The 12,930-nt window shown below is 38.4% G+C and overlaps 1 protein-coding gene across 3 annotated transcripts in view; it reads left to right on the forward strand.

Annotated features, from left to right (window-relative positions):
* Window positions 1-2,302: 2,302 nt before the first annotated feature.
* Window positions 2,303-12,930, forward strand: part of trim9 (tripartite motif containing 9) — a 32,880-nt gene continuing 22,252 nt past the window's right edge. For 2 of the 3 annotated variants that reach the window (XM_056254919.1, XM_056254917.1), the window contains exons 1-3: window positions 2,303-3,268; window positions 11,888-11,983; window positions 12,070-12,192. In XM_056254919.1, the coding sequence (XP_056110894.1) occupies window positions 2,429-3,268; window positions 11,888-11,983; window positions 12,070-12,192 (1,059 nt within the window). In that variant the 5' untranslated portion in view covers window positions 2,303-2,428. The remainder of the gene's footprint in view (window positions 3,269-11,887; window positions 11,984-12,069; window positions 12,193-12,930) is intronic. The other variant, XM_056254918.1, reaches the window with a different exon arrangement.

Below are 12,930 nucleotides of genomic sequence, written 5' to 3' on the forward strand. Positions count from 1 at the left end.
TTGAGCAACACAAGCTTTGAGAATGGACCCTTTTCACATTTCTGTGGTTCTCAGAAGCAGAAGTCGTCATTGGGTAAACTTCTATAGTGGTGAATGGGAGGCGACAGCAAATGTAATTTTTGTATTCCCATTTGCTCCAATAGCAAAAAAAAAATCCATGATATAATTTCCAAGACTTTCCGAAAGAGGGAAAAATATAGAGAGATTGATTACAGCAGTCAGAAGAGAGAATGATGAGAAATTTGCCATTACTCATGTGTTAGTTTGGGTTAATTTCTTTTTTTCTCTAATTTAATTCCAAGGTAATATGACATAGTATGATTAGAAACTTAAGAGTATATATGTGAATAATGAAACCCAAAGAGTTATAAATGTGTATTAAAAGAAATTATGAAAAATATTTAGGCCTACTGGATTTGCAATGTTGATAACTGTGGAAATGCGTCATCACAGTCGGTGAAATGCATTTAATCAACAAATAATGATGTAAGTGAAGAAAAATCTGTAGTAAAAGTTCTATTAAATAGATTAGATAAATAATTGAATATATAAAGTTGATTTGATTAAGAGTTTTGTAACACAGAAATCACTCTCATCAGCATTTTGAGGTTGTTAGGTTTCTGATAGTTCAGTTCAGAATCTTGGCAGAAAAAACTAGCTAGAGTAAGATATTTCTGCTCAAAAATGTTCCCTCTCAGGTCTTTATCTGGCAACATAGAGTTTGAAAAAATATGGTTTAACAAAGTTTTATGGCTTTTAGTCCATGTGTTTGGGGTTTGAGGTAATCTACAGCATTTACTGTACTGCTAAACTCGGAGAGAATTTAAGATAGCAGATACATTCAGTTGCTTTTTTCTCTTCCCGGAGACAGAGGCAAAAATATTGATGATGCTTTCTGCACTACAACGATTTTATCTCTAGCATGAGAATGTCCCTCCCCCAAATTATCTTCAAGTCAACTAAGTAGCAGCAAATCGTGGCAAGGAAAAACAACAGTTAGTTGACCAATGTGCTGTATAATTAAAAAACAATGCAAAAAGCAAACATACCAATATTATACGTACAGACGTCCGTCTAACTACTCAACATAAAACGAAACAATCCAACATATCAATAGGGTTCAACAACAACAAAAAAGAAAGAAAGAAATGACAACAGTGTGGAGGCAGTTCTAATGTGCAAAGGCACAAAAAATCGAATTCAAATATTGACAAAAAAAATTATAATATATAGATGATACTGAAATATCACTATTCATGCACTTAAATAATATTCTGAAGCAATAATACATGTGTGTTGCACTGTGTCCCATACGTGGATTGCTTTTGCACACATTATTTCTCCATTAGTTTTCTAATAAATGCTGATTATTTTAGATTAATTTTGGATTCAGAAGGTCGAGATCTGAGCATCACCTTGAAGATGATTATGCAAATACAGCTGACTCTCTCTGAGAATCTCAATAACTAACTGGCCCCAGTTCTGCTCTGTGACCCAATTACTGTCATAAGAATAAAAATGATTAAGCAATTAATTTCCCCCTACAGATAGGCCTACTCACCAGAGTGGCACATGGACAAAATTCACATGGCTCTCAAATCACAGGCCTTCTAACACACACACACAAACACACACACACACACAAACTCAACAACAACCGTCCTCAATACGCCCACACACTCTCTTGCACTCCTCTACTAGCACTCACGTTTACAAAACACATGACACAAACACTACAACTTCAAAAAATTGGTCAAATCAATAGCAGCAGCACTATAATAGTTTGCCACACACCTGACTATAGCACCATCCGCATTATTCTAAAACACACCATTATATGTCCTATAAACAAACTAAACATTATTAGAAGCAACAATTGCTCGTTCGTTCGCTGTCTGACGGTAGACAAAAAGTGTTTGACAGTTGTAATTTCTCAATTTGCTCTCTCTTTGGTTACCATGGAAATTTAGCTGAAGGCAATTATCATCACCCACCAGGCCAGCAATTAGGGTAGAACATTTCAGATTTAGCTCCTACATTTCAGCTGTCGAACACTACAACCGAAGACTGACTTGTGATGTAGCCTACATAAACGCGCGCGTGATGGATAGGAAAAATCAGGCGCGCTGTGAGAACAGGTGCACTACCACAAACATTGGCTCTGTGTGTCTCAAATTCATCAAGCACTCCTGCTTTGCATCATCAGTTTGATTGGATTCCTGGAGCTCATCACATAAACTGACAGCGATTTTATGCAGTAGCTGTTGGCGCTCGTGCCCCAGCCTACGCCCACAGAATATATACCGCCCCCTCCTCTATCCTCCGGTGCATAGGACGGAGAGCGCGAAGGAGACGCGTCCGTGCGGAGTTGCCATCGGTGGGAATATTCGTTTAGAGGAAGTCTCCGAATCCGCCTCGAACGACAAAAATGGATGAAATGGAAGAGGAGTTAAAATGCCCGGTGTGCGGCTCGTTTTTCCGCGAGCCGATCATACTGCCCTGCTCGCATAATATCTGCCTGGCCTGCGCGAGAAACATCCTTGTGCAGACGCCCGACGCCGAATCCCCGCAGAGCAGCCGCGCGTCCGGCTCTGGCGTCTCCGATTATGATTACTTGGACCTGGATAAGATGAGCCTGTACAGCGAGGCGGACAGCGGATACGGCTCTTACGGCGGGTTCGTGAGCGCACCGACCACCCCGTGCCAGAAGTCCCCTAACGGGGTGCGAGTTTTCCCCCCTACCGTGCCTCATCCGCCCCAGGCGCAACACCACCTGCTGCCTCACACCGGCGTCCTGCCGCCGGTCCCGCGGAACTCCTGCCTCACCTGCCCGCAGTGCCACCGCAGCTTGACTCTGGACGACCGGGGGCTCCGGGGCTTCCCCAAGAACCGCGTGCTCGAGGGAGTGGTGGACCGGTACCAGCAGAGCAAAGCGGCCGCGCTCAAGTGTCAGCTGTGCGAGAAGAGTCCCCGCGAGGCGACGGTCATGTGCGAGCAGTGCGACGTGTTCTACTGCGACCCGTGCCGCCTCCGGTGCCACCCGCCCCGGGGTCCGCTGGCTAAACACCGGCTCGTGCCGCCGGCGCAAGGCAGAATCAGCCGCCGCGCGAGCCCCCGGAAGATCTCCACCTGCACCGAGCACGAGCTGGAGAACCTGAGTATGTACTGCGTCCAGTGTAAGACCCCCGTGTGCTACCAGTGTCTGGAGGACGGCAAACACTCCACTCATGAGGTCAAAGCGCTGGGGGCCATGTGGAAGCTCCACAAGGTGGGGAAACTGGTTGAGGTTGTTGTTGTTGTTGTTGTTGTTGTTTATTTATTACATTTCCCCCCTAATGACTAAAAAAGCATCTCTGGCCAAATGGTTTTTAGCAGGTATCACTGATAAACATCCTAAATGTCTCACAGCCTGGTCTTCAGTAGAATGCCCTAAACCCTTTAAAACCAGCTTAAATGTTGTCCTTTCAGCCTGCTGAGCGCTCTGGTTTTAGTGTAAGGGTCTGTGATAGTGCAGTAAGACTTGTCACTGTGATGGGTGAGACACCACCGGTCTAATTAAAACACAGCGCACGGCACAGCCAGCCATGATTCAGGCCAAATGAAAAAGCACTTGTGCTCCAGCTCTCCGGTTTAGATTTAACAGGAAAAGCTATAAATGACAAACCTTCTTATGGAAATATGTTGGATTTTGAGGCATCTATGAGAACCGCAGTGCACGGTCAGGGCTGTTTTAAAGGGATGGAGGTTTAATTCTCCTGTGGTGATGTTGTGATGCACGTTTTAATTCAAATTCGTTGATTGAACTCAAATATACAGGTTGCTCGTGTTAACTGTGTGTGTGTGTGTGTGTGTCTGGATTCCTCAGGGAATGTGCAAAACCACTGTGACACTGGCCGGTTGTTGTAGCAACATGAGGCAGAGCTGATTTACTGTGTCTGTCTGTGAAGGAGAAAGGAGTGTATCCAATGGAGAGCCAAAGAATGAGGGAAGAGTCCCCTCTCTTTCTCTTAGTCCTAACATGCTGCACCATGCGAGTCAATAAGTTTAAATAAAATTGTGAGTGACTCTCAGCTAGACCGTTTTATTTAATCAGAAACCATAAACATGAGCAATCAACAGGTATATGGAGATGATGGATCAATAAGCACATGGTTTAACATGGCACACAAAAGTCATGTCTGTACATTACCCTTTTAATTTAGAAATATTTTTGTTGGTGTGAGACAATATTGGTGATGCATCGATATTAAAATGCTGGGTGATAAGCCAATAATTATTGTCATATTATGGGAGATAACCAATAAATGGGCAATATGTTGAATATAGTCATTTTAAATGTTTTAAGTGTATTTAGGCACCACAACATTATAATGTACAATATAAAAATTAATATTCATTCTGATATTTGCAAATATCAATATCTGATATTTCGTAATTTCCAGCCACGCATTTTGAAATCATTTACTCACGGTTTGTGATGCAGCTGCTGTGAGATTCAATACAATTGGCTGCTGCATCTGTTAACCCTTAAATGCAGGAATGTTTCGCCAATCATTATTACATATTTGGGTCTTTAGTGACCCGGATCTATATCTAACACAGATGGATCTCTACCAGTCGTGATAATCTAAAACTCTCCTGATATTAGAGTAACCTTTATAGAAGAATAAAATAAAGCATATTTTGTTACCTTTTGGAGCTTGAAGAGTTCAGTTTGAGTTCATCACGGTCCTCATCAGAGCTCATTTCCCAGTACATTCAGCATCTGGTTCGTATTCGAGATCTCAAACATACATGTTTTCAACATGTTCAAAATCAATATTTTGATCGCTGACAGCTTCTTCACCAGATCCACCATTAAGTGACAGTGACACTAATATTTGATTGCTTTCAGTATTCGCTGAGCCATTTCAAGAATTGCTGATGATATTTCCTATTCTGTTGTTTTCTGCCTGCGGTAACTATGAGTGAAACAGCACTTCATCATTGTGTATGAAAGGGAAAAAAGGTATTCTTTTATAATTTATTATATTTTCTTGTTGTATTGTTTATATTGTGTTGATTAAGGAATTCTGAGAAGGTTGATATCTAACTTTAAAAAATGAATGAGGAGGAGGGTAGTGAATGACGTCCCGAGTAACTAAAGACCTGAGGTATGCGTTTAAGGGTTTGCGAACTGTTAATTTTTCCTCATTTACAAAGCAATCTGTGGTCAAATTCTCTGAACAAACATATAATCCGCCAATGTGATACAGGACACCATTAAAATAAACCATCCAGTTGTTCCTGAACCTGGTATTCTTCTGAAGTCTCTATAGAAATGAGCAAATGAGCTGTTTAGACAGAATGTATCAAAGCGAACTTTCCTTTATGCTTCTATTCACTGTTGTCCTGTTGTCGATAGACTCTGAACGGGCATCTGTATCCAGTGTATACAGCGTCATACATATAATGGGTTCTATTTGCTTTTGACGCGACGCTCGCATTCAGTGCTGGCAAGTGTCAGCCGTTAAGCGATGGTGCAATGATGTAAAACTATTTGTTTTTATGTCTTGCTCTGGAGGCAAAGAAGCATTAAATTGGTCAAAAGTGACAATATTACAAAAGATTTTAATAAAAAGAAATGCTTTAAAAACGTTCTATTCCCCAACAAATCCTGAAATTATCAATGTTTAATGCTTAATATTTTAGTTTTTTACAGTTTCCACAAAAATATTAAGCAGCACAACCTTTTTAAATATTGATAATAAATGTTTCTTGAGCAGCTAATCAGCAGATTAGAATGATTTCTAAAGGATCACGTGACACTGAAGACTGGAGTAATAATGCTGAAAAAAAATGAAGAAAATTCTGCTTTGTCTTCACAGAAATATATTACTTTTTAAAACATTTCACAACATTACTGTTTTAACTGTATTTTTGATTAAATAAATGCAGCCTTGGTGAGTATAAGAGACTTCTTTCAAAAACATGAACAGATCTTTTGAACAGTTATGTATATCTAATATTGACTGAGAAATCACTATACATTTTTACTCTATCAATTAGAAATGAAATAATAGTATATTATATAGAAATATTATATAGAAATGAATAATAGTACATTTGAAAATAGTACATTTAAGGTATGTGGTTGCATTTTATTTTGCATTTTAAATGGTACTAATATTCACCCCTCTCACTTTTGAAGAAGATATGGAGACATTTTTATGGGCAGACAGATGTGAGAGCAGAAAAAGTTACTTAATTCATGCACTGCATTATTCTTTGTGTTAAGCTACATCATTTTAGGTTCAGTTACTTTACTCTCTGTTCATAGCTCCATGTGTGATGTTGTGATTGCATAATATCTGTTTGAACTGGGACAGCAACTTTACGGCAGACCCAAATACAGCTCCCCCTTTTAGCACCTGGGACACACACACACACACACACACACACACACACACACACACACACACACACACAAACACACACACACACACACAAACACACACACACACACACACACACACACACACACACACACACACACACACACACACACACACACACACACACACACACACACACACACACACACACAGAGAAGATCTTGGATCAGTGTCCTCTACTACGGTCCCATCTGTAGCTTTTTCACTGAACACTGGTGAGCTGGCCTCATATCAGAGGAAAATGGCCTCTTTCCGCACTGCAGACACTTGCTCGTCATTCACTAAACAGATTGTAGTTTTGCTTTAGCCTCAGGGCCCCATATGCTACTTTTTCTCTCATTTTCTCCATCTATCTCTTGGTGTCACAGACACTTACACAGCAAGCAGGAAATGGGGCCTGTGTGTTGATGCTATAAAAGATTTTTACTTGAAGGGAATATATTCCTGCTTTTTGCAACAGTGCAAAATATTTCAATTAGTATTTAATTAGTAAAATAGTAGTCCACAGATATGGCTTTTATCTAGAGAGCTGAGTGTCAGATATCATGTCGATATGCAGGCCTACATCATTTTTTTTTACATTTGTTTTGAACTTATTTTGCATGATTACTTATTTTACAATGTTTACTGACTATTCACTTAATTGTGATAAAAAAAAAAAAACATTTTCCAGTGAAAAAGGCTGGTGTTAGATTTTGGAACTAGTTTATCTTTAGTACAAAACATACATAAACATACAGTACTATCTCACAAAAGTGAGTACACCCGTCACATTTCAGCAAACATTTTAGTATATATCTTCTCAAGGGACAATATAGAAATGAAACTTGGATATATTTTAGAGTAGTCAATGTGCTTCTTGTATAGCAGTATACGTATATTTATATACTCTTAAAATAACTCAACACACAGCCATTATTGTCAAAATAGCTGGCAACAAAAGTGAGTACACCCTAAGTGAACATGTCAAAACTCTGTCCAAAGTGTCAATATTTTGTGTGAGCTCCATTGTTATCTAGCACTGCTTTAATCCTCCTGGGCATGGGATTCACCAGAGCTGCACAGGTTGTTGCTGGGATCCTCTTCCACATAATGACATCATGGAGCTGCTGGATGTTGGACGTCCCACAGGTGCTCAACAGGGTTCAGGTCTGGAGACATACTTGGCCACTCCATCACCTTCACCTTCAGCTTCCTCAGCAAGGCAGTTGTAATCTTGGCGGTGTGTTTGCGGTCGTTATCATGCCGTTCGGCCCAGTTTCTGAAGGGAGGGCATCATGTTCTGCTTCAGAATGTCACAGTACATGTTGGAATCCATGTTTCCCTCAATGAAGCGCAGCTCCCCAGTACCAGCGGCACTCATGCAGCCCCAGACCATGAAGCTACCACCACCATGCTTGACTGTAGGCAAGACACAATGTTCTTGGTACTCCTTACCAGGGCTTCGCCACACATGCTGGACACCATCTGAGCCAAACACGTTTATCTTAGTCTCATCAGACCACAGGACATGGTTCCAGTAATTCATGCTCTTGGAGAGGTTGCTTTCAGCTAACTGTTTGCGGGCTTTCTTGTGAGCCAGCTTCAGAAGAGACTTCCTTCAGGGACGACGGCCATGCAAACCGACTTGTTACAGTGTGCGGCGTATGGTCTGAGCACTGACAAGCTGACCTTCCACTTCTGCAACCTCTAAAGCAATGCTGGCACGATCACGTCTGTTTTTTGAAGCCAGCTTCTGCACCTGACGCACAGCACGAGGACTCAACTTCTTTGATTGACCATTACGAGGCCTGTTACGAGTAGAACCCGTCTTGGAAAACCTCTGTATGACCCAGGCCACTGTACTGTAACTCAGTTTCAGGGTGTTACCAATCTTCTTTTAGCCTAGGCCATCTTTGTGGAGAGCAACAATTCTAATTCTCAAATCCTTAGAGAGTTCTTTGCCATGAGCATCCAGTGGTCAGTATGAGAGAATTGCACTCATAGCACACATTTTAACTGCTCTAATACAAGATACAAAAATTTGTATGGTCCTGTTAAGCAGACAAAAACATTTAACGACGTACAGCTATTATCACTTAGGGTGTACTCACTTTTATTGCCAGCTATTTTGACAATAATGGCTGTATGTTGAGTTATTTTCAGAGGACAGTAAATATATACTCTATACAAGCAGCACATTGACTACTCTAAAATATATCCAAGTTTAATTTCTATAGTATTGTCCCTTGAGAAGATATACTAAAATGTTTGCTGAAATGTGACAGGTGTACTCACTTTTGTGAGATCCTATTTTCAATAGAATGATGATTTCCATCTTTTACAGAGAAAATATGGATGATTTTCACAATTTCTTAATTCTTTAAGTCTCTCTAGTAGTGCAACCAAGTGGAAATACAGAAAAAATGATTGCTTCCATATATGTTTCTCTTGTTGTCCCTTTCACTCTGACGCTGTCTTCCATTGCATGGACAAACTTGTACTGTTGAGTAATGCAGATATTTTGGGCTTTTAGTATGTAGTATTCTAGTGTGTAACACTGCGATATGTGACTAACTTCAAGTTTTAAAAAAATCACCAAAATTTACAACCGTTACTAACTTTAAGGCAAGACACCACAGGTAAACGTGACAAATAATTTTACCAAATATGACCACATTCCCCAGTTGATTAATCGCAGATTGTGACAATTGTTTTTTTAATGAAGTTTTCTGAAACATGCAAATGAGGCATGATCTAATTAAATATGCAATAATTTGCACACATTTCCAGAATGGAAATCTGAACATTGGATGAAGCCAGTTTCAATATTCTTGTTTCGTTTGTCGACATAAGGTTTTTACAGGGGGCATTTTGGAAATCTCTTACTCTGTAAATCAGAAAATACTGTCAAAAAATGCTTTTTCACCATATTTCTAGGAATAAAATGTTATATAAAGTAGGTGAATGATATGAACAAAACCCTCTGTAAAAACCTTTAGAACAAAACTGGAATGTTTGGTGACTAAAAGCTGAGGAAAAACTAATTTTGAGAAAACATAAAATAATATCTTAAATGTGTATTGTGGATGCTTTCTTTCCACTTGTCTAAACGAAGACATGTTATGGAGGCAAAATAGCTCAAAATTTTAAAATTGACCAGTGCAAGAAAAAAACGAAAAAAACAATGGCTTTTCCTGTAATTTCTTGCCTATTTTACTAATAATATGTAATGTTAACTAATGGGTTTGTAGCAACTGGGCTCTTATTACAGAACCATCCCAACTAGAATCTAGTCTTATTTGTTTAGTAACCATGGTGATTTCAGCTCTCATTTAGGACAAATATTTAAGATAGGATGTTTCTGTAACATTGCCCCTGCTGGGTTCTCATTGTAGGACGCTAGTCTGTTAGTATGTAGGGGTTTAGTAAAGCTGTAACGTGTTTGGCTTTAGTGTGTAAGGCTGTCATGTAGGGCTCTATGTAATGTTTTGAAGTGTAATGCTGTATCATATAGCGTTGTAATGTAGTATGTAGGCCATAGAGAGAAATTTGGAGCACTGTGTTTCATTCCTTGTTCTCTCACTTTTGTTCCTCGTTTGAGAACAGACCACAAATGAAAGTGGAGGTCTCTCGGCGGATGGTTGTCATAGCAATGTGAGAACATTTATAATGGGATATTTTTCCCACTCTAAAGCAACATCCTTTGGCTGTGCCTGACGCACACACACACACATACGCACATGCACTCCTCTTCCTATTCTCTCACCCACTCTTTAAATGACAGATTTAATGACTAACCTCTCACAAATTATGTCATTTCCTCTCTCAAACACATTTTATGTAGATCCCTGCTTCCCTGTTGCAGCAGTTTGAACTGCTCTGAACTGTGTTAAATAAAGTGTTAAGAGTACTGAAAAAATGTATTATATTAACCTCTTAAGTGTCACGCCCCCTTTTTTGAATAAACATGAAAATGCACAATCCGAACTTAAATGGTTGCAACTCAAGAATGCTTTGGAATATAGATGTAAGATTGGTCTTGTTTTAAAAAAGACATTTGGCAGATTTTTGTAGAAGTTAAATAAATTAAGAAAGTGAAACCAAAAAAAAGTTATAGAAGTTTGAGTTTATGAAAATGTAAAAATTTAATCATTCATGTTTTATATAAAATATATATTTTGAAAACCTGGTGGACTCTAAAACTTCAGGAAAATCAAAGCCAACACTCTGAACAAGTTGTGTTTCAAATTTTAGGTTGATATCTCAAAAAATGAGCTTTCAGTGAGATTTTGTTTGGGCGCAGTACCAAACTTTTTCACTAGGTCACAACCAGACTCCATTACTGCCCGTATAAGGGCTCCATTTCCATATGTGTTTTGAGTGATCTGAACCATTATTTCCACAATTTTCATACAATTTATGAAGTAGGCATCCTATTCAGAAGTAATAAGGAAGTTTGGCATATTTTGATGTGAATTCAACCTCTAATAATCACATAAAAAGAACACGCATGTGCGTTATAGCTCGCTGCCACATCACAAATTGTGAATCTATAATTTTTTTCTTTATATTTTAAAACATTTTCAGACCTTTTTTTCTAAAATTTAATGGATGTTATCTTTTGAACTATTGGCATGAAAACAAACTGAGGTTTCTACCATTCTTTCATGATTTTCATGTTCATCACTATTTCAAAATAAAGGTCTAACATGCCTTAGGAGTATGAAAATATTCTTGTTGCAAATTGATAGATTACGGCTCTTCTGTAATTTATTTTGAAAATCAATCACCAAATATGAAAACTACAGATTGTAAGCTTTCAAATGAATGATATATAGTTTGTCAATATTAGTTTAGGTTTAGGATATTACTGTTTTAAATATGTAATGGCTATGGTGACACTTAAGGGGTTAAACATAGCAAAACTGGATTAAATATAATTTTAATAAATCATTAAGTTTTCTTATGGTTTGAAATCTAATAAAGCGCTATTTCTAAATAAGATAAAAAGTCAAAAATGAAATAATGTAGACATATATGTACTGTGCATAAGTTTAGGGTCAGTAAGATTTATTAGTTTTTTCCCGAATGAAATGAATACTTTTATTCAATAACGATGCAATAAACTGATCCAAAGTAACACTAAGAACATTTATAATGTTACAAAAGATTTCTATTTCAAATAAATGCTTTTTTATATATCGAAGAACCCTGGAAAAAATTTATTATACTTTCTATAAAAATATTAAGCAGCACAACTGTTTTCAACACTGAAATTAATGCTTTTATTCGACAAAGAAGCATTAAATTGGTCAAAAGTGACAGTAAAGACAATATTATTAAGATTACAATAAACAAAATGCTGTTCTTTTGACTTCTTAACCAGCTTTAGTAAAGTTAGTTAAGTAAAGTTCACTTGCTCTTTATCTATATCGTTTCATCTCTCTTACCTTCTGTCTTTATCTTTCCAGGGACAGCTCTCTCAAGCACTGAATGTTCTGTCTGATCGGGCCACAGAGGCCAAAGAGTTCCTGGTTCAGCTCAGAAATATGGTACAACACATACAGGTACAACAAACACACACAATAACACTTATACTCTCATACAGTGCACTTGTGATGCGATCTGATTCTGTCCTCTCCTTGTGCTCTAGGAGAATGGAGTTGAATTCGAGGCATGTTTGGTCGCCCAATGTGATGCTCTGATTGAAGCTCTCAACCGCAGGAAAGCTCAGCTTCTCAGCAGAGTGACCAAAGAACATGAACACAAACTCTCAGTAAGCACAACCACACACAAAACATTCCTTGAGTTCTTGAAGAGATTCGAAAAAATGATCTCTCTCAGTTATTGGGAGCCGTTCTTCATTTGAGGAGCTCATTTATGCAATGCAAATCAACCACAAAAGCAGAACGACAGCTCTCTGTTGTGTTTTTGAGGTAAAGGGAAGGTTGGAAAAAACCCAAATCACACAAGTCACGATTTGATTTCTTAATTGGAGGTTTAGTGACTGCCACCTTGAGGATTTTTAGTGTGTGCTAATAGAACTGATGAATAAATTAGTTTAACACATTTTTTATTGCAAGCAAGGGGATTCATTTTTTATTTATTCAGTAGCTTTGTAAGAATAGAACTACAGAAAAACACATTGATAACGTGTTTAGTTTTTTTTAGATGGTTTTGGACTTTGAAATCAGCATTCACTGTAAAAAATAATTTGTTGTTTCAACTTAAAGCAAGTGTTCGTGCTGCCTTAAAATTTTAAGTGTAGCCAACTTGAAATGTGAAGTTGTACTAAGTGAGTATATTTGAGTTGACTAAACTTAAAATTTTAAGGCAGCACGAACATGTCACGATGCCTGTGTGCTGTGTCTTGTAAGGACTTTTAAGTTGAACTGTTTCTATTGTTTCTGTGTTCTCCTCTCCTGTTTCCCTTGTTTGTGTTACCATAGCAACCCTGATTAGTTCTTAACAGTCCCTCAGGTGTTTCTTGTTTCCCTGTGTGTATATAAAGCCC

The sequence above is a fragment of the Rhinichthys klamathensis genome, unplaced genomic scaffold (assembly GCF_029890125.1).
Source record: "Rhinichthys klamathensis goyatoka isolate OS25496 unplaced genomic scaffold, OSU_Roscu_1.1 h1tg000115l_1, whole genome shotgun sequence".
Lineage (NCBI taxonomy): Eukaryota > Metazoa > Chordata > Actinopteri > Cypriniformes > Leuciscidae > Rhinichthys > Rhinichthys klamathensis.